The following is a 26,482-nucleotide window of genomic DNA, read 5'->3' on the forward strand; positions in this document are numbered from 1 at the left end:
CCTAGAAAGCGAAAGCCTAAGGGTTTGTTATTAACTGGTGAGCTCTATAATATCATGCATACAACATATTTAGCGTCTGTATGATTATAATCCTGATTTCCTGAATAAAAACCTTAAGTCTAGCTATTTCCATTTAAGTATCAAAACCTCAACCAATCAATCGAGCAATTACTTGCTCACAAACCTGCAACTGTACATTTAAATTATTAAACAATCTAGCTTAACAAATCTGATTAGATTTATTAGGTTCCCTAGCTCTCTGTGGATTTGATCCCTAAGTACTACAACTGAACCTCTTATTTGAGAGAGTAATTCACTCCTCAGGGTAATTTGAGTGATATCAAATTTGGCGCCGTTGTCGGGGAGCTTTGATCGCCTTATAGATCTAGTCTTGTTTAGTCTAGGTTTCTTCTTAAAACCACTTTTTGACAAAAAAAAAATTTCTTGTCTTTTCAGGTACATGCCCAGCAGTACCAGAAGCAACAAAGAAACTCAACTGCTATTTTCAACAGATCCTACAAGTTTGGAACCTTCAATCCGCAAGGGAAGACGCTCCTCATCGACCGACAACAACATAAGTTCATCGATCGATTCTCGTCAACCACCGTCGACCCCGACACCAATCTCATCGACCGACACTCGCTTTCCACCGTCGACCGAAGACACCCTTCCATCGACCGATATCTTCTATCCGATATCGATAGACACTTGAGTCTGAACATCGATCGATACTGAGCCGCGAGACATGGTTGCGACCTTGATACTTGTACGTGATGAGAAGGGAGACCTGCATGACCAAGAATGTCATCTGCGTAATGCAGCATGTCAAAGGATAGACGCTCAGGGGGTTCCAATCCCTGAGTCTGATACTGATACTACAGGCAATACTCTACCTATAGATGAGGCCGCTCGACCTAGAACGTTGGCTGATTACAACCGTCAGATCAGTTCTATACCAACAGATCAGCCATTCGTCCTCCAACAATTCAAAGGGGGAATTTTGAGTTGAAGCCGCAATACTACAAACTCGTGGGACACACACCCTACTATAGGTTATCTCACGAACATCCTATGGACCATCTGGAGAGGTTCGAGGATCTTATATCTGCTATTAAAGTCGAGGGACTCTCTGAAGACTACCTCATATGCAAGCTCTTCAAGTACTCACTTGTTGGAGATGCTTCGCATTGGCTTAAGCAGTTACCACTAGGATCTCTCACATCCTGGAGCGACATCAAGAATGCATTCCTATGCAACTTCTTTGATGAGGCGCATGCTGAAGACTTGAGGAGTAAGATTGCTACATTCACTCAGGAGCCTGCAAAATCATTCAGAAGCTCGTTGATCAGATTCAAGTCTTATCAGAGAGATTGTCCACACCATGGATTCAATGAAGTACAACTGTCCAGTACTTTCTACAGAGGCATCACGGTGCAATATCAGATGGCTCTTGATGCTTCGAGCAATGGGAACTTCAACACCAGGAATCCAATGGAGGCTGTGAAAGTTATTGAGAACTTAGCATCCAGCAGCAGCACCAAGAACACTGATTTTGAGAGGAAGAGATCTGCAGCCATTCTTGGGAATGACCAGATGGATGAAGTGAAGGCAAAACTGGACAGTGTTCAAAAGCTTCTCAGGAAGCAGGTCTTCTTAGTTGAGGATGCAGAGGTTGTAGACACAGAGGGTAGAACAGAGGAAGAAGAAGATGTGAACTTCATCAGTGGAACTGGATTCCAGGGTTCTGAAAACCAGAGTGGAAACAGAAATTCCTATGGAAATAGGGGTAATTTCAACTAGAGTTCGCAGCACCAGAAACCCTACAGCAACAACTACAGCATCAACAACATGGGTTATGGAAACTCCTACTACCAGAAACCACCACCACCTACTCAAGAGAGCAAGATTGAAGAGATGCTTGACATAGTTCTTGAGGGACAGCAGCGCATGACGGTGGACTTCAATGGGAAGATTGATTCTGTCTACACCAACCTGAACACAAAGTTTGAGACTTTGAGCACTCATGTGAAAAAGCTAGAGATGCAGGTTGTTCAGACAGGAGAAGCTGTTAAGAGGCAAGAAGCCTCAACAAGGGGGATAGGAGATGATGTGATGAAGCACCATGTCAATGCCATCATAAATGATGATATCTAGCAAGTGGTGAAGCAAGAGAAGCTGCAAGAGGGAGATTTCGAAGTAGAGAGCTTGATGAGTTTCGGCGGATCGCATTGGTGTCGATCGACGCCGAACTCTGAACATCGGTCGACAAAGGTCATCCAAAACCGATCAACATCCTCTCCAGAGCATCGATCGACAACACCTACGGAGTCAACCGCATCTTGCAATGCCGTGAGGATCCTGACTCACGAGGATTTCGCAGCAAGACACCCACATCCGCCTAGCCCTGTTTATGTAAAAATCGATCGACATTCTCATACAGCCGTCGATCGATAGAAAGAGACCGCCATCGATCGACAAAATCCAGCACCCATCGATCAACGCGCACCTCTTACATACCAAGTGCAGATGCCAAAGACAGACGTTGCCCGTCTAAATGCGCTCAGGCCACAACCCAAACCTTCAAATAACCCACCAGAGGCCATCAATACACCTTCAGATGATGCAGCAGATCCTATGGAAGTTGATAGGGTTCCTATGGGAAGAACCCTGAGGAAAAAAAAGGAAAAAGTGGCGAAACATTTGAAGAGGGGAGCTAATGAAAAGGAAAGGGAAAATTTACAAAAGAGAGTCTTCAAGATTCCTCTAGAAAAGCCGTTCGAGGAGACTTATTTTACCCATATATTGTGGATGTTCTTCAGAGAAACTACAGAGACCGAAGATGACATTAGGATAATGTTCTATGAAGCTAGAGAAAAGATGAAGAAGAGGATTACACTGAAGAATAAGAACGATCCTGGGAAGTTTTCAATACCATGCACGGTGAAGGGTTTTGAATTCCCACGTGCACTGTGCGACACAGGAGCATCAGTCAGCATCCTACCTAGGGTTATGGCAGACCATCTGGGTTTGTTGGTGGAGCCTTCCAAGGAGTCATTCACTTTTGTGGATTGTTCTCAGAAGAGCTCATGAGGAATTGTAAGAGACTTAGAGATGCAGATTGGTAATGCCCTAGTTCCAGTTGATTTCCATGTCTTGAATACCAAGTTAAACTGGAACTCTTCTCTATTACTTGTGAGAGCCTTCTTGTCGACAGTAGGAGTAGTGTGCAACATGCAAACCAACCAGTTGTGCCTGACACTCATAGATCCTCATGTACACTACAACCCTATTCCAGTCAAGAAGCCACAAACGTCCTCCAAATGAATTGATGATCCAGGACTCATCGCAGCATGCCACTGTGGAGCTGAGTACGAGATAGAATACTCGGCGTATATCGAAACTCACAAAGCCACATCGATCGACAATGCTCATAAGAAATCGATCGACACACCAAAAAAAGAATCGATCGACAGTAGTCCAAACGATTGAGAGAACGACTACTACAATCCCACCATGGCAGCACACACCAAAGACACCATGCATGCAGAAGAGTATGACGAATATTATGAGGAGGAACGAGCTACAGAGTACAAAGCCATTCTTGATGAGGAAGACAAACTTCAACATCATTCCTCTTGGAAAAGGAATGCGCCGTCGATCGACAGATCAGTCTCAACATCGATCGACACTCATCCTCATCAGACAAACCAAAAATGAGCATCGACCGACATTGCCTACTACCCATCGATCGACACTGGAGTCGACTGTGTACGAGAAGGAGACTACTCGATTGGCAGTTGGGCAGATGATCACCATCATGAAAGCTATGCAGTAGAAACAAAAATTCATGAGCCAGGAGCAGATGAACTTCATGAGGGTTTCACATATGAGGAACTTCTCAACTTGCAAAGACGTGATGAAGTAGAACAATACCGAGCATAAGCTACTGGGGAAAGAACATGTTTCAGCCATCCTATCGAGACAGCCAACCGCCCGTCGATCGACAACAACCCCCCATCATCGATCGACATCCGTCCGAAACCACCATCCACTGTAAGAAAAAACCCTAATTTTGATAACCAATATCTAACACCAGATGAAATTGGTATTTTCAGGAACCCAGATGGATATGGAAGAGCAATAGATGGACATGCACTGCAAGTATCCAGAGAGGACATTGCAGACATTCTTCAGAAGGCTAATGGAGCAGATAATCTCTTCGTGCAACAACGCACCGTCCCAGCACATCAGCAGAATGTTGCAAAAGAGTTCTATGACACAGCTGGTCGCATAGACAATCGCTTCAAGCAAAAGTATAGACATCCTACTCGACCGTCGATCGACGTTGACGTCCCTACATCGATCGACAGACGTCCAAAATTTGGTAGAAGAGCCTTTGACCTTTTTGGAACTAGGAAATTCTACTGGGAAGAGAAGGATGAGTATGGAGTCTACAGAGATGATCAGGGATGTGCAAGAGATGTGGATGGACACATCATCAATGTGTCCAAGGATGATATCATAAAGCTAATGGAAAGAGCTTCGAGAGATGAGCACATCTACATATGTCTTCCAGAACATGCTAGCTCATTCACACAAACCAAGCTGGTACCAGAGATCTACACCAAGGACGAGATCAATGAGATGTTCTATGGAGTATGTGGAGCCCAAGAAAAGAATGAAGGTGATTTCCAAATGAAGCTTGATGGTGTCTACTATCCACTGAATGATAGCATTAGTTGGTTGACAACATGCATGGAGGAGATGAGACAAGACATAGCTAAAATTTAGCATGCAGCCGACAAACATCGACCAGCATCGATCGACATACACCACTCAACATAGATCGACGACGACCCAAATAACTCACACTCGATGAAGTCTCAACCAAATTTTCACACCAGAGCAGAGATTGATCAGTTGATAGAAGAGATCTACAGAACTCTGGAAACTACAGAAGAGAGACTTGATAGGAGATGTGATGACATCTATTTCCCAATGGACCTTAGCATGAGTGCTTTGACTTCTCAGATAGAAGCAATACAGAGAGAGATAATAGAGATTAACGGATACATCGCCCGTCAACCAGAAGCATCAGCATCGATCGACAGACGCAACAACAAATCGACCGACATTCATAGACAAACATCGGTCGACGAAGCTACAAACCGAGGCAGGCTAGTACCAAAGGTGACATCAGACATGTCTGACACACACAACCATGGTGAGGAGATCTCAGCCGGCACTTACGCCACACTTATGAGACATCAGTAAAACCTTGATAGTCTTGGAGATAAATTGCAAAAGAGAGAAAACACAACTGCAACAATGAAGGAAAAATGGCGCATAGGAGATGAAGAAATGCGAGACTTCACTGGTACATGGTTCAACAAGCGCAGAGAAGAGATGGACACTTGTTTCCCAGCAAGTTCAGCTTTCAACACTACTAGCCAAATCACCTCCAAAGTCAAGCTAAATGACTATAACAAAGCGCGGATTGGGAGGTAACCCACTATTAGGTAATAATTAATTGGTTTTTATTAATCTAATATTTATGTTGGTTTTTAATTATTGATGGTCATTAAAAAAAATAAAAATATCCGAGTAGACGATTGCCGTGAGTATCGACTGACGAAACACTGCCGACATCGATCGACTGAACATCACCTGCCGCGACCGATATCAACACCTTTACATCGATCGACATCCATTCCGGTCAGGTATATCGTTCGAACTTGTTACATTGAGTCCTTGGATTTAGTTATCACCATAACTCCGACTGAATATACACTGGGGACAGTGTAGTTTAAGTCTGGGGGGAGGTTTACTGATAGTAGTCTATTCATGAGTCTTATTAAAATGTTTTCAAAAAGTTTTATTGAGTCAAGAAGGGGATGATGAACTTATTGATTTTACTTCTTATCTAACCACACCATTCTATACTTACTAGTTGCAGATAGTAATAAAGATATCAAAGTGGATCAACCTGTCAATTATGTTACACTTGCTAAGAGTGTTTGAAGGAACCAAAGCTGACCTCCAACCTAATTGAGCCCAACTCTGCTTGTCTTGGGGCTTGGTATACATGGGATCGGATTCTTCAAACAAGTCTGGAAGGTAAAGTCTTGTGTAGATTTATTACCCTATCTCTCTCTATTTTTGAAATATAGATAAAATTATAGATATAGCTAAAAATAATAATATATATATATATATATTATAGATTAATTAGGAAGGGATTCGAACAGGACTTGGTAGCTACAACCATTAAGTCTTACTTCACAAATAATCCTAGGATATAGGTCAAAAAGAAATGAATAGGATTTGGTGGCTACAACCATCAAAGTTTGATTCATGGAAGTCTGTCCAATCTTGGTCAATGATCTTGCAAAATAAGCAGACTTTGACTAAGAGAGAGAATTAGTAGAGAGAGGATAGCAACTATTGTTTACCTGCATGTCCAGATACTTGTTTGAGCATCCTTGCATTTTGTGATCGATACCCCCAAGGTAAAGCCTACACTTTATTTATGTAAGAATTGAGGTTGGTAGAGAAGATTGTCAGACATGATTTGCTAAGTTGTTGACTAGATGAACTTGGTTGCTAGACTAGGATATGGTATAGTGTGCTTTTGAGATTAGGACTGTCTAAGGTGCTGATTCTAAGTTTAAGATTATGTGAGTCCCTTCTGTTTTCAAACCTCTTTCAGAGAGACTGCCTATGTGTTTTGCTTAATGACAAGCAAAAGGGTAAGTCTGGGGGAGTTGATAGACCATGGATTTGACCCACTTTTACCCATGGTTTATAAGTGTTTTAACTACTAATTATTATATTATGAGTCTATTTAGCATATTTATATGATCATGAGTGATTTGAAGGAAAGTGGTGATTTTGGAGCATTTTGAAGATATTTGGACTAAGCACTCGAGATGACCATCAAGCTCGACCATCGGTCGACATTGAAGAGGAATAATCGATCGATGTTCATATCTTGACATCGATCGACAGGGAAACGCGCAGAAAGCCCGTTTGGTCTCAGCCGACTTAGAGCCCAAGTCTTCACCAATTTACAAGATTACCCCTGATGCGTTTTAACCTAATTATATAAGTTTTGCCCCCATGTTAGAGGCAAAATGTGCTTTCTTGTTTTACTGATTTTACAGCAAATGTTTTCAAGGATTTTTAGTAGATTGGTGAGAAGATCCAAAGAGATTTGTGATTGGAACTCCATTGATATCTATCTATTTATCTATGCAGTTTTTATACCTTATTGCTGTTATGAATTGCTTGGTCATGTCTGAATAGTTCTCTTGTTAGATTTTAGGGTTTAAATAGGTTATGAGGGATTAGCCCCAACTATAGATTGCTAAGTTGTGATACTCATTATTAGGATTGTCATTAATGCATGTTTCTAGATTAGCTATCTAGAACTTTCCCTAGGAGTTGTAGACATAAGCGATAGCTTGCATCTCACCCTGAATCCATCCTAAGAGAGCTAAGATTGCTAGAATAGGCGAGAGCTGATCTAGGAAGCTTAGTGAGCATATTTAATCCGTGCATTAACGCTTGACCAAGAGCGTCGATCGATATTCCTATCGAATAATCGGTCGATGTTTCAACAAGTGTATCGATCGATATTCCTATAGAATAATCGATCGACACTGGTCAATAGACAAACCTAGAAAGCGAAAGCCTAAGGGTTTGTTATTAATTGTTGAGCTCTATAATATCATGCATACAACTTATTAGGCGTCTGTAGGATTATAATCCTGATTTTCTGAATAAAAACCCTAAGTCTAGCTATTTCCATTTATGTACCAAAACCTCAAACAATCAATCGAGCAATTACTTGCTCACAAACCTGCAACTTTACATTTAAATCATTAAACAACCTAGCTTAACAAATTTGATTAGATTTATTAAGTTCCCTAGCTCTCGGTGGATTCGATCTCTAAGTACTACAACTGAACCTCTTATTTGAGAGAGTAATTCACTCCTTAGGGTAATTTGAGTGATATCATAATTCTTGTAAGTCGCCCAGAAGAATTCAATATGTTTACCGGGAAACTAAAATATTTTTAGTGGGAAACTAAAATATTTTTAGCCGGAGTTAGAAGACTTTCAGATAAATCTTCTAACCGATAATACTAATCGCCAGACAACTTACATGTTAGTCGTCTAGACCCTAAACATAACCCCTAAACTAAATTAACTAACTAAACACTTCATAAAATCAAATTAAATTTAATGTTTACTATACACATAAATAAACACATATAGGTAAAAAAATTAATTTAAAAAAAAAAACATTTAAGCTTCCCAAAATCTAACCCTAAAAATACATACAATACTACAACATATGTTGCCAAACTTTAAACCAAAGAATATCATGAGCGAAAGAGTCAATACTTTCACTCATCTATGTTGAAAACAATTCAATTTTATTATATCTTAATTTATATCGTTTAAAATTGTGTATAATTACATGATTTTAATTTTGCACTTGTCAAAATGTTTTTTTTTAATTTAAAAATTATTTTTAAGATCAACTACACCAGAAGATTTTCCTGGAAAGACGACTTACAGCATCTCACTACAGCATCTCAGAAGACTCCGACGATTTTCCGGAGCTATATTCGTAATAATGAGTTCTATTTTTTTGTTTGGTCACAAGAGGTTGGTTGTAATTTCACAAGACTTTTGGATTAGTTTTGCATTTGATTCAAATTTGGGTATAGTTTTGCATTTAAAATCAAGTTTTGAGTCATATTTGGCATATTCCCTGTACATAATTGTTATTTCAATATACATAATTGTTTTGAAAGGTTTTATATGTCTTTCATTTTTAATATGAGATTGAGGTTGAGGTTGAACTATATGTTAAATAATATAATAATCAATTATTTTGAAAGCTATATTTTGGTTTTAGATAGAAAATGAAAATTATGGAAGATAATATATATCTAAAATGTCAAATGTTGTTATAACAAAAAAATAAATAATATTACCCATACCTTAAAAACAAGCATTTTTAATTTTATATTCTTTTGTTCTTTAATTTTGATGATGAATAGTGGTTTCTATAGTTTCTTAAAAATGAATTTGAAAAAGGAAGACAAAATATATCCAAATTCTAAATATAAATTCCCTTAAAATCGCGTAACTTTTTTAAAAAGAAATTATGAAAAATCGTTATATACTTTTAAGGACGTCGGCAACTAGAGCCGTCAAGGATTTTGAAACATTGGCTTGTGGTCTATACTAAGAAAAAAAGGAAGAGACTAGTTTAAGAAACATACAATATATTTATGTTAAAACTTTAAAAAGAAAATGAAACATTAAAACAAAATTAAGATATGAAGTTAAAACTTTCTCCCTAGTGTTGCTTCTAAACTTTTGTTTTTCTTATAAAATGTCTTGGGCCTCCCTTAGGTCGCCAACTGTTCAGTATACTACCCTATGTTCTTAAATAATGTAAATTTATGTATTTTTACACATATTTAAAAAAAACTTAACTAATTTTGATAATAAATATATAGTTTTTTTACTTACCAATTTCTCATAATTTAAATCACTAGTATCTCATGAATTACAATTAATTTTAAAAAAAAATTACACTGGAAATCCCTTAGAAGAATATCTAACCAAATAAAAATAATTAAAATTTTCCTCCATTTCAAAATAAATAGATGTTTTAAAGAGATTTTGATATTTTAAAATACATGATGTTTTGATATTTTTATATCAATTTTAGTTTTATTGAGTCATGTGACTAATGATGTTTTATAATTTTTTTGATTTGGTTGAACTAAATTCAGTTTATATTTTTAATGCTACATTTTAGAAAAATAGATATCTTAATTCTTGTGTTTTCAATCAAAACAGCAACTATTTTGAAACAGAAATAATAAAATAGCAGGATAGAGGGATGGCTAAAGTTCTCGAAACATATACTATGAGAACCTGTTAAAAATCAAAACTCTGATGAAACATGTTTTTTCCGTTATTAAAATATTAACCTTTTATTGTTAAAATCCTTAAATCAGCGCTCTTTCAAAAGGTAATGCTAATTTGCTACGTGGAGGTGTTGGGCACGTCTGATACATGTGGTTCTCTTTGTTATAAAAACAACAAAACATGAGGTTCTCAAATCTCCACACATCTCCTTTTGGGTTCTTCAATGTTTTGCCATGCCGTGCGTTTTTACGTACTGTAAATTTCAATCTCCAGTTGGATGCTATGTCCTTTTTCGTTTAGGTCAGAGTTTGTAAATATCCTTTTAATTTGGGAACTACGAGTCTTTGTAAAAAAAATTTATGTGTAACTTTACTAGAAGAATTGGGATTCGGTCGATTGACGAATCATTTTTGGATTTTGGCAGTGATCCCATAATGACACGTGTGACAAAAATGATCAACGAAGTGTATTAAACCACGATGAGTCGTCGAACACTGAACATGGACACTTCACGTGGCTGTGATTCTGTGCAGTATTGCACAACCTACTTCTTTGTGCCTACGTACGTATGCGTGTTTCTATTAATAGCATGCTTGTCTTTATATATGGAGACACTATATTTCAGTTGGATTCATGGAGGAAGCATAATTTATTTATTTTTTACTTAAATTTATATATATTAGCTCTCATTATTTTCGTAAAATACATATATGTTTTTACGCTAGAATTTATCTATCGGCGCTGCGACACATATATCTTGGAAATGCATATATGTTACTGTATGCGTCGTAATTTGCAGAAAATAGCAATTTTTTTTTAACGGAAAACTATTTTATTAATATCAAATTGGGTTCAAATGTTTACATGAAACATAAGAGATAAACATGAAATGTTTACAGAAAATAGCAATTTTCATTTTTCTATATATACAGTAGATCTACGAACGTGATGTTGAAAACATTTTGGTATATGAAATAGATTGAAGGTGCAAGATGGGTCTAATATAGAGAGTAAAACATACAAATATAATGCTTTATTTATTTCACAGAGTACTATAACTGGATAATAATGAAGATTTATTTTTACATAGATAAAGTGTCTTACCAGCTCTCTTCCGAATTGACTAACATGTCACATTCCAGACAGAGACACTAGCCTAACACGTTCCTAGATCAAATTAACCCAAGAACCCATCTGACCTCCTCATGACCCCAAAGTCCTTATCCTTTGTGTCTACTCTAATTCAACACTAAAGCCCTTATGCTTACGGCCATCTCTTGAGGTGGTACTTATCCCAAGACCCGTCTATGTCTACTTATGCATGTAGACTTCGTGGCTTATCCTTGCCAACTTCTCAAGAAAGAGATATTCACAAATCTTCCTTTATGGAATATTTCCAAAACTTCTTCAAAGCTTTTTAGAAATCTTCTGTTGATGATTTACCCTTCTCCAAGGTAAATCATAGCTTGCTTAGCCTCCAAGTATCTTTTAGTTTAGCTCTACATCGGCTCCAAGTCCAGTCTTCAAGTCAGCTACACAGCTTCACTTCAGCTTCACTTCACGTATCACTTCTTTTACGACTTCATGTAGTACTTCACGACTTCGTGTAGTACTTCACGACTGGTACATGGACACCTTGAGGAGTTGTTTTTCTTCAGCTTATAAAACTCAGTCGTCAATACATTAACAATCTCCCCCTTGATGATTGAGTTTTAGAATACAACACTCGTAAACTACTTCAGCGCCCATACACTGCTTCAGCACCCAGACACTGCTTTAGCTCAACCACCATGCTTCCTGCTGTACTTTGTCTTCAGTCTTCCCTCTTACCTTCAGGATCTTCACTAGTGACTTAGGTTACCCGCTTTGATACCAATTGAAGGTGCAAGTTGGGTCTAACACAAAGAGTGAAACATACAAGTACAATGCTTTATTTATTTCACAAAGTACTACAACAGGATAATAATGAAGGTTTATATTTACATAGATAAAGTGTCTTACTAGCTCTCTTCCGAATTGACTAACATGTCACACTCCAGACAGAGACACTAGCCTAACACGTTCCTAGATCAAACTAACCCAAGAACCCCTCTAACCCCCTCATGACCACTAGCCCTTATGCTTTATGTCTACTTTAATTCAACACCAAAGCCCTTATGCTTACAACCTTTTCTTGAGGTGGTACCTATCCCAAGGCACGTCTTTGTCTACTTATACATGTAGATTTCGTGGCTTATTCTTGCCAACTTCTCAAGAAAGAGATATTCACAAATCTTCATTTATGGAATATTTCCAAAACTTCTTCAAAGCCTTTTGGAAATATTCCGTTGATGATTTATCCTTCTCCAAGGTAAATCATAGTTTATTTAGCCTCCAAGTATCTTGTAGTTTAGCTCTACGTCGGCTCCAATTCAAGTTTTAAAGTCAGCTACACAGCTTCACTTCAGTTTCACTTCACATAGCACTTCTTGTACGATTTCATGTAGTACTTCACGACTTTATGTAGTATTTCACGACTGGTACATAGACATTTTGAAGAGTTGGTTTTTTCAGCTTCTAAAACTCAGTTGTCACTGTACTGACATAGATATCAGTCTATGTACATGTACTTCGTGCCACTTGTCTAGGGGGTGACTGGTGACTAAATGTATTCACCATTTTCAAGAATCGTTCACCGATTCAAGCCCAAACTTTGTGACACATTTTTAGCTAGTTATAGAGTATTAACCAACTATGTTGTAAAATTTCGTTGGATAGTTTTATTTTTTTAGATTATTAAAATATAAAAATGTGTATATTAGATCGGATGTCATAAATAATATGTAAATAAAACGTAATTACAAATATATCTAATATAGTTAGCAAAAATCTATAATATACCTTTTAAAATATGTACTTATATCTTGTTTGGATAGTTATAGACATAAATTTTGATAAGCTCTTGGACTTTTTTTTTTTTGGGGTAAAAATGTAGAATAAGCCCTTGGACTTCTTTATCACATGTATTTTCTTTGAAAAAAAGTTCTTAAAAGCAATATTAGGTTAAATAGATAAATTTTATACAACAAGAAATATATTCCCTCCGTTCCTAAAAGATCCATATTCTAGAGAAAACTTTTGTTTCAAAACGATACATATTTTATATTTCCAATGTAATTTTTGTCAACTAATAATGAGAAATTGTGAAGTTCAAGAACATTAATTGCATTTCTTAAAATTTTATTGCTTTAAAAATATAGAAAATATAAAATTAGAAAAAACTATGCATTTATAGCTAAGTTTTAATATGTTTTATTAAAAAATGTGAAAAATCTAAAACATATACTCCATCTGTTTCATAATAAGTGTCATTATAGCTTTTTTTCTTGTTACACAAAAAGTGTCACTTTACGATTTCAATGCAAATTATACTTATTTTCAGCTGAAAATTAATTGCAAACTGCATTGATTTCATAAATAGTTTTACTTATCTCAAATACTATTGGTCATAAAGATGTAATTAATAACAACTTATATATATTTCCGTTACTTTCTTAGTATATGTGAAAAGTGTCAAAGTGACACTTATTCAGAAACGGAGAGATTTTCTTAAGGAGTATTAAATATATAAGGTAAAACACAACTACAAAAGATACAACATTATTTTTTTCTTGCTTCATCGGATGTTCCCAATCAAATGAAATTTTGAAATCCACCATTAGCCGCTGGGTGATATGTTTTTTTTTTCTTACGGACGACAATATATTTTTAAAAATCGATCCAAAAGTATTAATAACAGCTTCCAATTAAAATGTTGTAATTACTCTTCGAAACTAAAAGGGTCAAATCCTTCGCCGATGGATTTTCTAAATTCTTTCCAATACTTCTTGGCTTCTGTATCTTTGTCTAGCATTGTGTATATAATTGCCTGTACATGAAACACCATTAGCTTTAACAACTAAAACTGCGATAAAATTCGTTTAATTAATATTTCCATAAACACATATTTATACTATGTTGATAAACCTTATAAAGAGGGATCCGAATATCAGAAATTAGGGCATTCTCATCATTTAGACAACTGTACTCAGCAGCTTCTTGATACCTCTCCTGGAATATCATCGAAATATACTAACCATTAATCACATATAGACAAGAATGTTTAATATAAAGAAATTAGAGTTGCATGCATGCATATGCATATAACGAAAATAATAAAATAATCACCAGCAATATTAAAATTTCAACTAGAGCCATCTGCACGTTGAAGGCGGCCTCGGGCTCGTTTTTGTATCGCATGTTTGCGTCGCGAAGGAGCTGCACCGCCTCCTCGCATTTTCCTTCCTTCATCTTCCGCACCGCCTCCATCTATATTTCCCTCAATTTAAAAGATTGTTAAATATTTTCTTTCTTTGCTCAAATTTTTTTTTTCTCTCTTTTTAAATTGGTTGATCTTGTGGCTATAAAGTTATAGGCTTGTAGCACTTGATATATGGTGTCAATTTGTAAAGAAATTATATGAGTTTTTATAGGGTATCGAAAGCTTCTTAATATATATATATATAAAGTAAACAAATAAAAGCTTTGTTTGTATTTTGCATAATGTTTATGTAAACTCGCTTTGAGAGATATTAAAAAATCAGAGCACGTCGACATAGTAATATTTACAATGTATATCCATAATTATTCTCTTTTTAGTATATAAATATTTATAATATGGAGATAGAGGTACCAGACTGAAATAGCAAACAAAAAAGACCACATTGAGATTTTTTTTGGCAGAAAACCATATTTTTATTTTTGTTTGTTAGATTTCATTACACCTTTTTGGGTAATAATTAAAACAGAACCGAATAATCCTTTTGAATTTATAAGTTTGCAAATTGTACCTTGATGGAATCGGTATCTTCCTTTGAAGGCAACGAAGGGAGTTTCTGAAGATTGAATTGTCTTTGAGAAGGAATGGGTTTAGCCGAAGCAAGCATTGAGCTCACTTCAAAGAGAGACTGCAATGCGTACTTTGCCGGCAAAGGATGCATCCCTGAAGACTCTGATACAGCTGCGGTTGGCTTCCCGGTTATGATCATGTCGGCGGCGCTTGGACGCACAGCTGCGGCGGCAGAATAGCTCATATTCTTTATCTTAAAGCCGAAAATACCTAAGGCACAAGCAAGTGCAAGGGATGCTCCCGCCGCCATTTGTAACGGCTTTAAGAGTTTTTTGTCATCTTGATAATCACTTTTGCTATTTGATTTGGCCATCGTGATTGGTGATCTGATGAACAAACGACCGCTTGGACTGCCATTGGAGGGAAAAACAAGAAAAGGTTTTTGAGATCCAAGAGTTGGTTTATGTGTAGAGGTAAAATTAGAGAAAGGAAGTGTGAGTTTCTGCGTATGGTCTAGAAGAAATGCAGAAGCCATTTTTCTTCTTACGAGTTGAAAAAAATTATAATGGATTTTTATTGCATTTGGTTGATCTTATGTTAGAGATTGGTTCTTAAATTTTTGTTCCTGTTAATTTCCCCACGTGCATAGAAGATGTTACAGTTTCAGGGTTTGTGAAGTAAAGCATCAATGTGTTACTTCAGACGGAAGTAACCAGTTTGGCAGAAAGGCATCAAAGAATGTTGCTTAAACAAGCAAGTACGTATATATACTAATATAAGCAATTTTTTTACGAAAAAAAACATATTTTTTATTTACTGTTTAGTATTGTTTCTTTTCTGAAAATGTTGTTCTGATATATCTATAATATTATTTGAGAAGTCAGTTTCTTATGTGTCACTCTCACGTTAACTCTCACGATGATTGATTACACTGATACCCTTAATGAATTAAAAATATTACATTTAAAATACTATTATTTATTTTTATATTTAGTTTTCTTTTTAAATTTTCTTAAAACATATACATATAATAAAAAGGAATTTTTTTATAAAGTAAAAAAACGAATTGAAAAATGAAAATATATGTATATATAATATGATTTCATAAAAAGGGAAGGTTCACAAAAGAGTAATATTACATTTAAAAAATATTTTTAAATAACATAAAATATTCTTTTGAAGTAATAAAATACTTTCTTTATATCTATATTTTCTTAGATGAAAAATATAAATTTGTATGAAAAATATAAATTTGTATATAACATGATTTCATTAAAAACAATTTACACAGATAATCTTGATATTAGAAAAAGAAATATTATTTCTTTTAAAACATAATTTTAAACAATACAAAAAAATTCAAAGTAATAGAAATATTTTTATATATCTATCTATTTTCTTAGATGATTACATAAAATAATTAAGCAACATAAACTGATATATGTTTAATTGACTAAAAATAGTTTATACTTAGTATTATTGAATGTCTTATTTATTTTTCATATATTTAGTTGACTATAATATCTTTCAATTACAGCAAAAAATATCGATAAATTATATTTTACTTATATAATATTATTTTCATATACAATCACAATTATGTTTACTGCTTATTTTTAAGAGATATTAAAAAAACTAAAAATAAATTTTAAAAATAAACATCGTTTGATTAAATAATTACAAAATAGTTTAATGAGGTGGATATATTATATTTTATCATTATTAAATTTATTTGCTTTCTCAATATTAAATTTTCTTTCAAATTTTATGTTTTTATGTTTGTGGAACTTAATAGAATCATAATCAAAATACCAAAGCAAATCTGAATTCTCATTTTTAAGATTATTTAAAATAAATTTCAGTTTCCATTCAATAAATCAAAGACATAAAGTTATTTAAAATTTAAAAAAATATTATAAAGTTATTTAAAATTTAAAAAAATATTTTAATTATTGTAAATATTGATATGTTTTCATGAGCTTTCAAAAATGTATCAGCTACTTATGCATGTAACTTCCTACTGATCATCGCTTTATTTTCTATTTTTCTTTTTAAGCATCAACATATAATTTGATAATTATCATGAAAATACATGCACATTTAAACGATAAATAAAATTGATTTGATTTTACTTGACTTAATTATAATTAAAAAAATTATATTTCATTTTAAATTTGAAAGAATATATGTAACTCAATGTACTCGCAACATGAGTGACCCGACTAATCCAACTTATATATAAAATCATAGATTTAACTACGATAAGAATATATAATTTTATAAGAATAGTAATTTATTTTACAAATATAATTCATAGGACAACTCAAAACATATTACAAATAAAAATAAAATATTAACCAATTGTACAATTTAGTTCTTTTGTAAACTTTATATATATGCACGAGACTTCAGAATATTATCATTATATTAATTTATGTAATTTAGAATCAGACACTTTAGTTTATTTTTTATTTCATTTTAAGCACAATATATCCTAAGTTATACATAATCTTCATAAAATATACTTACATATCTAAGACAACAACCACCTAAATGCAAATAAGAAATTAATCAAAATTTTAATATATAAAATAAAAAAAGATTACTGTTGAATTCAAAGATACAATCTAATTTATCCAAATAATAACTAAATCGACTGTAAAAACGACAAAACCAATTAGATATAACATATATAAAATCATATGTATAATTAAAGTAATATAACATTATTAATATAAATGATGCGTAAAAATTATAAATTAATTTAAAATTAAAAGTAAATACTAATCAAGTATTATAGTATATTTACTTTAGAAATATATATATCTGTGCTCGTAAGTCACCTAGTTCTCTTTTGAATTAACAAACTTCGAGGACTGGTGTATTTCTTCTATTTTGATTAGGAATTATTTGAAAAAAAAATTATTATCTCTTTCCAAAGTGTTGGAAACTTATATGTACCGGTGGCGCCATATTCCTTTGTTCGTATGCCTTCTAGGTCAAAGTATAATAACTTCTTTACTTGCGATGCAAGACTATAACATTAGAATAACTTGAATGTTCGCTTTCCTCTTCCCTTTGCAATCCAATTTTCTTTGTATATAAAAGAATCTTTCAACAAGGAAAAATTATAAATATATTGACATTCATAACAAAAGAATCAGACAAACAAAGAATTTAGTTAAGTATATGGTGAATCGGTCCAAGAACAGGTTCACCATGAAAACAAAGTATGGAGCAGCAGTTGCACCCGTCTTCGTCCTTGCTGGTGCATATGTCGCTTGGAATTACATAAATCATCGGTTATGGAGAAAGAAGGACGACAACAATGGTCGAGATATCAGAAAAGGCATCCATAACAGCATTAGTAAGGAGACTTCTTTAGCAAGACGTCGAAAGGATCAGAAAACCCTCTCAAGATCTGTTTCAATGGGGGCTATTCGAGGAGGAAAAGTGGCATTGCAGAGATTGCTTGACTTGCACTCATATCATCTTGATACTTCTTCCCTTGTAAATGCTGAGATTGAATTTGAATCTTTGCTTTCCAAGGAAAAGCCGGATTTCGGGTTGCTTCAGGTTGTTTCATATACAAAATCTTTTTACCCTTTAGGATTAAATTTGAAGTCGTTAGAACCCTATTTTCTTCTTCCTCTTGTAGAGAGACATTGTGAAGATGGAAATGAGTGGAAAAGAAGCAAAAGGAGTTGAGATATTGAAGAAAGCACTGGAGAAAGCAAAAGCAGAAGGAAAAGGTCATGAGGCTTATGAGATCGAGATGTTGCTTGTGGAGATGTTGATCTACATGGTTTGCTCTTTACATTCATTTATCATAAGTATGATTATTTTCAGCATATCTTTATAAAAAGTTAAACAATATATATATATATATATAATAGGGAAACATTGAAGAGGCTTCAAAATGTAAGTGCTTAGAGGATGATTTCATAACAGATGCAAGGCGTCCTCTCTACCAGGCAAGTAACTGTAGTCCTTTGTTATTACTTTAAAAACCTATCTATCATTTTATTTTCGCTTAGTGTCAAATGTTTTTTTTTTATATCTCAGACTATAATATATTACTTTCGTGGAGTTCCTTGGAAGCAAGTCGAGGAGACATTCAACAGGTTCAGGGAGATTCAGATGGGTCTACAATGGCCTGGAAACTCAGAGGAAAGTGAGAGTCACGAAATCACATTAGATGAGTTCAAGAAAGTAATGGAATCTCTCAAGCACGAAATTGAAGACAGCAAGAAAAGACAAACGGTTAACTCAACTCCACGTGAGGCTAAATAAAATTGACATGGATGATATGTTTCAATAATTTCAAGAAATGGTGTTGTTTCCACGAATTGATAAAAATATTTGGTACACTATTCTTGGAAAATACATCAAAAATAGAACAATCTAAGTATGTCATTTTAATATACCATTTCTTCAGTATCAAATATAGTCAAAAAAAACATTTATCAGTAGGAAGACACAAATGGACATCATTTAGTCACATGGACATCATAATTTTACTAATAACTAATATTTTTTGACATGATCCTGAAAACTAATCACACAGTTCATCAGAACAAGGAGAGATTTATTTATTTATTTTGGTCCACTATTTTAATTACTAGTTCACTAATTTTTTTACACTATAAGGTTTAAGGCTCAAGTCCAAAAATACATTTTATCAAATATGTAAACTAAAGGAAAAAAAAAACTTACAATAAAGCTTTGACAAATTTTAAATAAAACCGTTATACGTTAATTTTCATAAAACAGTTCAATATAACAGAAGTAGAACTGTGAGTTTTAGTTAGAACTAGAACGCAACTCAATGTGTTGTAAATACAATTCAGTCGTGAATTTTTCTAAAAAAATATAGAATTATCGGTTACAAAATCCTAAATTTAACAATTTTCATAACTCGAAATAGAATTATCAATCAGTCTGAAAAAAAAAACACAGAGGGAAAATTGCTACTAGTGGATTTTGAATTAGCAACATTTTTCTTCAAACCAAAAAAGAAAGGCTTTTATAATTCAGAATAACATGCCCAACCGAGCCCAAATTAAACAGGCCCATAACCATAGAAGAAGCAGCTTTGACTCGATTCGAGGAACTCAAACCCTAAATCCAATCTCCCGAAACCAATGGCCAATCTCCGAGGAGTCCTAACCAACGTATCTTCATACTGTCAACGTTCCTTCTCTCAATCGGGCCTGCTATGGCGATCCGCGGTCAAACCTCCGAACAACCTCGCTCAAATCCAATCCAGACACATCTCTACAACTCTCGCGAAACACAGTGGTACGGAGCAAGGCGTGAAGCGAAACAGTGCAGATCACAGACGCAGATTGCTCGCGGCGAGATTCGAGCTGAGAAGGAAGCTCTACAAGATCCGGAGCTTCCTAGCGAAATGAGAGAGAAGAATCGTTATAAGCTGTCGAAGTTGCCGAGGAACAGTGCGTTTACGAGGATAAGGAATCGATGTGTGTTCACTGGTCGGTCTAGGTCCGTGACGGAGCTGTTTCCGTGGGTTGGCGAATAAAGGGGAGTTGATGGGTATAAAGAAGTCGTCTTGGTAAGGGGGCTTTGCAAGGAATGTGACCGAACCACAATTGAGTTTATATTTATTCTTCTGTGTATTTGCGTTATATCTGATGGATGAATCTTTTGTTTCTAGGAATCTAACAAAACTTAGTTTTGCTTATGACACAAGTGATACTTCCCTTTTATGATCTCGTTCATGATTATGGAAGTTATTCTAGCGATTCTCGTTGAATAAGATTTAACACTTGTCAAATATTGTTCTTTTTATTATCTCGTTTAAGGATTGTGAAGTTACTTTGTTGCAATTTTTTTTTTTTTTGTTGTTGAATTGACTATAGTATGTAAAAACAAAGGCATAAGGTTTGATGCATTGCCTAAGTAAAAGGTGAATTAAGTAGTATGTGAAAACAAAGACATAGGAACAATTTACATGGGAATATAAGGTTCAAGTATTAGGTTGTATCATGTGTTTAATCAATAATTACCGAGGAGAATTGGATAATGGCTAATAACTAAAACATTTAAAACAGAATAGATTCATTCCTCATGTTGTATGCTTATGTGATTGGCTATAAGTAAACGCTTTAGGCTGTTCTATAGTAAGGTGAGAGCGTACAGCATCTTAGCTGCCCAAGCTTCTTAGTTTTTTTATGAATAAAACATAAGACAATCCGTGAGTTACCCATCTTCCAAAATTACACAATCTCTTTAAAAGCACTCGACTCTCCACTCAAATGCCTCGAGTCTATAAAAGAGCAGCAGAAGAGTTGTGATGACTATCTTAAACCAACAGTATCATATCAGCCATCTGGAGTAAGGTTTTGCCTGAGCAGTGAGAGCACATTTCTACTAAGTAACAATGTGGCTCTGACAACATCTAGTGATAATGTTTCTGAATCTATTCCTCAATATCTAAAAGATGTGGACTCCCCCCCACTTGTTTTTTTGTCTACACTGTTTTCATCGAATTTTACAAAAAGAGAAATGTTGTTACCGGTGACTACGACCACCACGCGGTTTGTGGTTAAGAGGGTCCCAGAATGCCAAAATGGCTACCTTTCTCAATCTAATTTTTTTGACATATCCCCAAAATCTCATTGGTTATTTTTTTTTCCAAAAATTTAGCTATTAAAATAATTAAAGAATAGAACAAAAAGAACAGCTGGGAGGATTTAGGATAAAAACGACACTACACTTCCCTGCTTTTGCTCACACTGCCCCAAAAGAACTCACAGTAACACTTTGACTGTTCAGAGAGAGAGAGAGAGAGAGGTAGAGATGGTGCTTTACAACAATGATAGTTGCAAATCGGTTTCCACTCTAATGCTTCTGGTTGGTCTCTGCGTCTTCGCTGCAGCCTCCGACGGCAAAACTTCGCCGGTCGAAGACGGTACGCTGTTCTTCACTCACATATTCTCATCAATTTTCTTGGTTGGTTAGACTGCTTCTTGGTGTTGGGGGTTTCTGATGATGTTAAAAAGCATGATTGTTTGTTCTCTCTGTTCCAAGAACAAAAGATGGATGCACCGTGGCCTCTACTGCCTGTTTCTTCTCTCTAAAATGGGTTACTTACAGATCCGGCGAAGGAGCTTAAAGTTATATAATCTTCACTTTGTTTCTAGATTCCCATTTCAGGGTTTTACCAGTCCTCTGTTGCTTAGAATTAAGATTTGCTTTCCCCTTTGTGTGTGTGTTTGACTGTTAGCTGAGCAATGAGTAAAGTTAGGATCATTAATCTTGGAATAAAAAATCTCTTAGTAATTTTCAAATTAGACCATCACAATAGTAAAAGAAGACAAAAGCTTTATGGGTCATTTTAGGTAAAAGAATAGAAAATCCCTCTTCAGCTCCTTAAGTCCCGCTGTATTCAATTCAAATCTTCAACAGTCAAAACCATTTTTATCAGTCTTCACTCTTTAGAAAACTTAATTATTTTAGTAGCTTAACTAGCACCATTAATTGGATCCTTAAATTCGACTAGTCATTTCCCTGCCCTAAGGAAAAGGGCACTCGTAAATGTAGACACACGACCCACATATTCATAACTCATACAAATGTGTGTGATTCCCACCAAAGTTAATGCGTGGACGGTGATGAAACGGTTCAATTCTCGTGTCTTCTCTTTACTCGTGTTTCTCTGTTCATATTTTTTTAATAATAATAGACTCAACAAACCGCTGGTAAGTGTGACCTCACGAGAAATGCGAGGGAGATAATCTATTTCGGAGGATATAATTTGTCTAGATTGCAAATTCTTGAGAGAATGTAAGGCCCAAAAGTGGACACTGAAGATGAAACATATCATTGTTGTGTAGGGGACCAACTGATCGTTATCCATCTCCATCCCATATAATATTTTCTGACACCATTTTTAAATACCGTACTTATCTCTTTTTCCCTTAATAAATTATTACAAGTACAGTTGTAAGCTTTTTTTTTTTTTTTTGAATGATAGTTTTAAAACATAAAACATTGTTTGTTGTAATAATTCTTGTGAACATGACTAGTGAAACGGACTTAGTAATTAATTTCATATTTTGACTGGTCTTTTTTCAGGCTTGGTTGTTAACGGCGACTTCGAGACTCCACCGTCAAACGGCTTCCCTGATGACGCCATGGTCCAAGACTCCACCGAGATCCCTAGCTGGCGATCTGACGGCACCGTGGAGCTAATAAAGTCCGGTCAAAAACAAGGAGGAATGATCCTGATCGTTCCCGAGGGACGCCACGCCGTGAGGTTAGGAAACGATGCTGAGATCAGCCAAGAGCTCGCGGTGGAGAAAGGTTTTATCTACTCCGTCACGTTCAGCGCCGCACGCACGTGCGCGCAGCTCGAGTCGCTGAACGTTTCGGTGGCTTCCGATGAGCCCATCGCGTCGCAGACCATTGACCTGCAAACGCTTTACAGCGTTCAAGGGTGGGACCCTTATGCTTGGGCGTTTGAAGCGGTTGAGGATCGCGTCCGGTTGGTGTTTAGGAATCCTGGTATGGAGGATGATCCTACTTGTGGCCCAATCATCGACGACATCGCCGTCAAGAAACTCTTTACTCCTGATAAACCCAAAGGTAATGTTTCGTATTTTGCTAAAATAACCCCTTAAGTTTTCCTTATTGGTTTAGGCTGCCTATATTTCTTAAATAGTTTAATTTTACACCAATTGGGGACATTTAAAGTACAATATTTAGCAGTGCACGTACTTACTTGCCTTCTTTAAAAATGTTAGATGATTTGTACTATAAATCACACATATCAAAAATCTACTTTTTTTGAAAATATCATTGGAAATATAAATTAAAATTAGTTTAATTAATCATAAATAAAAATTAGTGGAACATAATTGATTACGTATTTTTGATGAAATTAAACTTCATTTTGATATATGAAAATATATTATATTGTGAAACAACAGAAAATAATAAAAAAACATTTTACATATTAAAGAGTGATAATTGTTTTGCCAACATAACCCAATCATTTTCCTTAATTTATTGTTATTGGACATCTAAACTTTATATAAATTTAAATATACCCCTAAATTTAGCATATTTTAAAAACTAGCCCCTGGTTTCCCTTATTTCTGTTATTGATACCAAATGTTACGACTCCTGCTAAATTTTACCCCAACAGAACTTAAATTGCCGCCATAAACAACGAACTGTTATATTTTAACAGGCAATGCCGTGGTTAACGGAGATTTCGAAGAAGGTCCATGGATGTTCAGAAACACGACCCTAGGTGTTCTCCTTCCGACAAACCTCGACGAAGAAACCTCCTCTCTTCCCGGTTGGACCGTCGAATCAAACCGGGCAGTCCGGTTTATCGACTCAGACCACTTCTCGGTCCCTGAGGGAAAGCGAGCGGTGGAGCTTCTATCGGGCAAAGAAGGCATCATCTCTCAAATGGTTGAGACAAAGGCCAACGTTCCGTACAAGATGTCTTTCTCGTTGGGCCACGCAGGCGACAAGTGCAAGGAGCCTCTGGCTGTAATGGCGTTTGCCGGCGATCAAGCTCAGAACTTTCACTACATGGCGCAAGCGAACTCTAGTTTCGAAGTCTCCGAGTTGAATTTCACGGCGAAGGCAGACCGTACGAGGATTGCTTTCTACAGCGTTTATTACAATACTAGGACGGATGATATGAGCTCCTTGTGTGGGCCTGTGATTGATGACGTCAGGGTTTGGTTCTCCGGGTCTAGTAGAATTGGGTTTGGGCTTCCGGTTTTGGTTCTGGTTCTCGCATTGGTTTTTATCTAGATTGTTCCGGTTTAAATTTTCCTGAATATGTATTGGCAGACCAGGAATTTATAGGTTTGTTCCAATGTTGTATGGTTAAGTATCGGTTCAAGATAACCATGAATGAGAAAGTCTTTTATGTTTTATTGTAATTCATGGTCCAATGTAAGACGTTTTGATGAATCAGACTTGATCAAGGTTCAGGGTCATAGGGTTTAGAGGAAGGTATATTCTTGGGACAGAGATGGTATAAGTATTTTAGATAAGCATCAATGTGCTGTTGAGTTTATTTTCGCTGATCTGACATGAATTGTTTCCACTAGGCTTGGTCATTGGTCTGATTGAGCTAATGAGAATACTTATCGAGTACGTCTTTATATCTCTAAAAATTACTAACAAGAAGTTCACTGCCGCTGTTTATATAATCAACACTGCTGAAATTCCATCACCATCATATGAATATAAAGCGTCTTTTTATCTGTGTGATGAAATTGTTGATAACTTTATTGACCCTGCTCATGTAGACTTGATCAGCTTCCAGACTTTTTTTACTAAAACTTTTAGACAAATATAAACGTTTCAAATATGCATGTAATATTTGGATTCTTACTGTATTGTTCGGTATGTGTTTGAACTTTTGTCACTCAAAGCTTCACTGTATATGATGAGTACTCGTGAGTGGAAGAGCTTTGTCAGTCGTCAATGATCGCAACCATGAGAAAAGGCAGTGGTGAAGACTCGTTTTGATGACATCAATGGATTTATCCTAATCTTGCCACCCATATCTGCTGAAGTTTCTTGTATTGGCCGACACATGTTGTGAATGTGTTTGGACGCGCTGTTGTATCGTATTTTGGGCTTTAGTTGGATTTGTAATTTGTTTCTTTATACCATGTAATGTAATCCAATTGCGTTTTTAGTGAAACACTGGACGACACAGAGAAAAATGGTGTGTATCCGTTGTGTGACCAACCTTATCTAAACAGTTCTCAAGATTAATGAGAAAAGTGGTCTAGAAACTTCGAAAGTCGTTGAATCTGAAAAATATAAAGTTCTTTTCAAACCTGAAACCTTAACTGAGCTAATAACGTTCATTGACTGCTACATCTACATATATTATAATACCAAAGAATTAGGTGTAAGTTACCCCAGTATTCAAATTCGTATTTCGCAGAATTTTGGTCGAAGTGATCTTTCAAAGTTGAAAGGCAATTATGTATTCTAAGGAAGATGAAATTAGAAAAGTCAATATGCCAAAATGTTTTAATTAAAAGAAAACATGTAACGTGATTCTTTATTGACAAAGTTGTAATGTATTCTAGATACTAATTCAACCCCTGAGCCAACTAGTCAAAAGAATAATTGAACGTTTTACAATTATTTTAACAAAAGGATATGATTTTGTAATCGAAGCGTTATCTAAAACTATTAGGTGACACACGTAATTACGTCTACACAATGAAAATGACTTAAATAAAAGGTCAACGACGTTGATTCTTAAGAGTATATCAAAAAAAAAAAAATCTTCATAAACCCAAAAAATAAAAAAGATTCGTCAAATATGTTTGCTCCGAAAACATTTTTGTTTTTGACGTCGTATATGCATGTATTAGGTATATAAAAAAATGTATTATGTATATCAAGAAAGTTTGTTATGATTGGATAAAGAGGTCTTAAAAAGCTGGTCCTCAAACACATTATATATATCGTATAGCGATAAGAACTTGAACAGTTAATAATGACGATAAAAGTGTTAGGTTAGCAGTTAGCACTAATTTTACATGATTAATTATGTGTTGATATGTTATCATGGATCTCGTTGCATTACAGACTACATAATCTGTAAATAACGAATTCAATTAAAAGTTGGTACAAGAGATC

At 35.2% G+C, this 26,482-nt stretch overlaps 3 protein-coding genes and 1 pseudogene across 3 annotated transcripts; 3 read left to right on the forward strand and 1 right to left on the reverse strand.

The window, feature by feature from the left end:
• Nucleotides 1–13,583: 13,583 nt before the first annotated feature.
• Nucleotides 13,584–15,444, reverse strand: LOC106340458. Its single transcript, XM_013779336.1, has 4 exons — nt 14,826–15,444; nt 14,164–14,304; nt 13,963–14,046; nt 13,584–13,864 (listed from the first exon to the last, which is right to left on the reverse strand). The coding sequence occupies exons 1-4, from the start codon at nt 15,357–15,359 to the stop codon at nt 13,757–13,759; spliced, it is 867 nt and encodes a 288-aa protein (XP_013634790.1). The 5' UTR covers nt 15,360–15,444; the 3' UTR covers nt 13,584–13,756.
• A 2,509-nt stretch (nt 15,445–17,953) lies between these two features.
• On the forward strand, nt 17,954–19,242 carry LOC106340081. Its single transcript, XM_013778946.1, has 4 exons — nt 17,954–18,400; nt 18,483–18,629; nt 18,721–18,798; nt 18,890–19,242. Exons 1-4 carry the CDS (start codon nt 18,014–18,016, stop codon nt 19,115–19,117), a joined length of 840 nt encoding a protein of 279 aa, XP_013634400.1. The 5' UTR covers nt 17,954–18,013; the 3' UTR covers nt 19,118–19,242.
• A 542-nt stretch (nt 19,243–19,784) lies between these two features.
• On the forward strand, nt 19,785–20,757 carry LOC106340275 (annotated as a pseudogene).
• Nucleotides 20,758–21,551: 794 nt separating this feature from the next.
• Nucleotides 21,552–24,810, forward strand: LOC106342840. Its single transcript, XM_013781881.1, has 3 exons — nt 21,552–21,758; nt 22,925–23,434; nt 24,042–24,810. Exons 1-3 carry the CDS (start codon nt 21,647–21,649, stop codon nt 24,620–24,622), a joined length of 1,203 nt encoding a protein of 400 aa, XP_013637335.1. The 5' UTR covers nt 21,552–21,646; the 3' UTR covers nt 24,623–24,810.
• The last annotated feature ends 1,672 nt before the right edge of the window (nt 24,811–26,482 follow it).

The sequence above is a fragment of the Brassica oleracea genome, chromosome C4 (genome assembly GCF_000695525.1).
Source record: "Brassica oleracea var. oleracea cultivar TO1000 chromosome C4, BOL, whole genome shotgun sequence".
Taxonomy (NCBI): domain Eukaryota; kingdom Viridiplantae; phylum Streptophyta; class Magnoliopsida; order Brassicales; family Brassicaceae; genus Brassica; species Brassica oleracea.

Bases quoted from the DNA above. Each gene is read 5' to 3' on its own strand.
- LOC106340458 (XM_013779336.1), bottom strand. From the start codon at position 15,359: ATGGCTTCTGCATTTCTTCTAGACCATACGCAGAAACTCACACTTCCT. The intron at 14,305-14,825 runs GTACAATTTGCA...AGGGAAATATAG, and splicing joins AAGATACCGATTCCATCAAG to ATGGAGGCGGTGCGGAAGAT. The intron at 14,047-14,163 runs GTGATTATTTTA...ATGATATTCCAG, and splicing joins TTGAAATTTTAATATTGCTG to GAGAGGTATCAAGAAGCTGC.
- LOC106340081 (XM_013778946.1), top strand. From the start codon at position 18,014: ATGGTGAATCGGTCCAAGAACAGGTTCACCATGAAAACAAAGTATGGA. The intron at 18,401-18,482 runs GTTGTTTCATAT...TTCCTCTTGTAG, and splicing joins CGGATTTCGGGTTGCTTCAG to AGAGACATTGTGAAGATGGA. The intron at 18,799-18,889 runs GCAAGTAACTGT...TTTATATCTCAG, and splicing joins CAAGGCGTCCTCTCTACCAG to ACTATAATATATTACTTTCG.
- LOC106342840 (XM_013781881.1), top strand. From the start codon at position 21,647: ATGGTGCTTTACAACAATGATAGTTGCAAATCGGTTTCCACTCTAATG. The intron at 21,759-22,924 runs GTACGCTGTTCT...GTCTTTTTTCAG, and splicing joins AACTTCGCCGGTCGAAGACG to GCTTGGTTGTTAACGGCGAC. The intron at 23,435-24,041 runs GTAATGTTTCGT...ATATTTTAACAG, and splicing joins TACTCCTGATAAACCCAAAG to GCAATGCCGTGGTTAACGGA.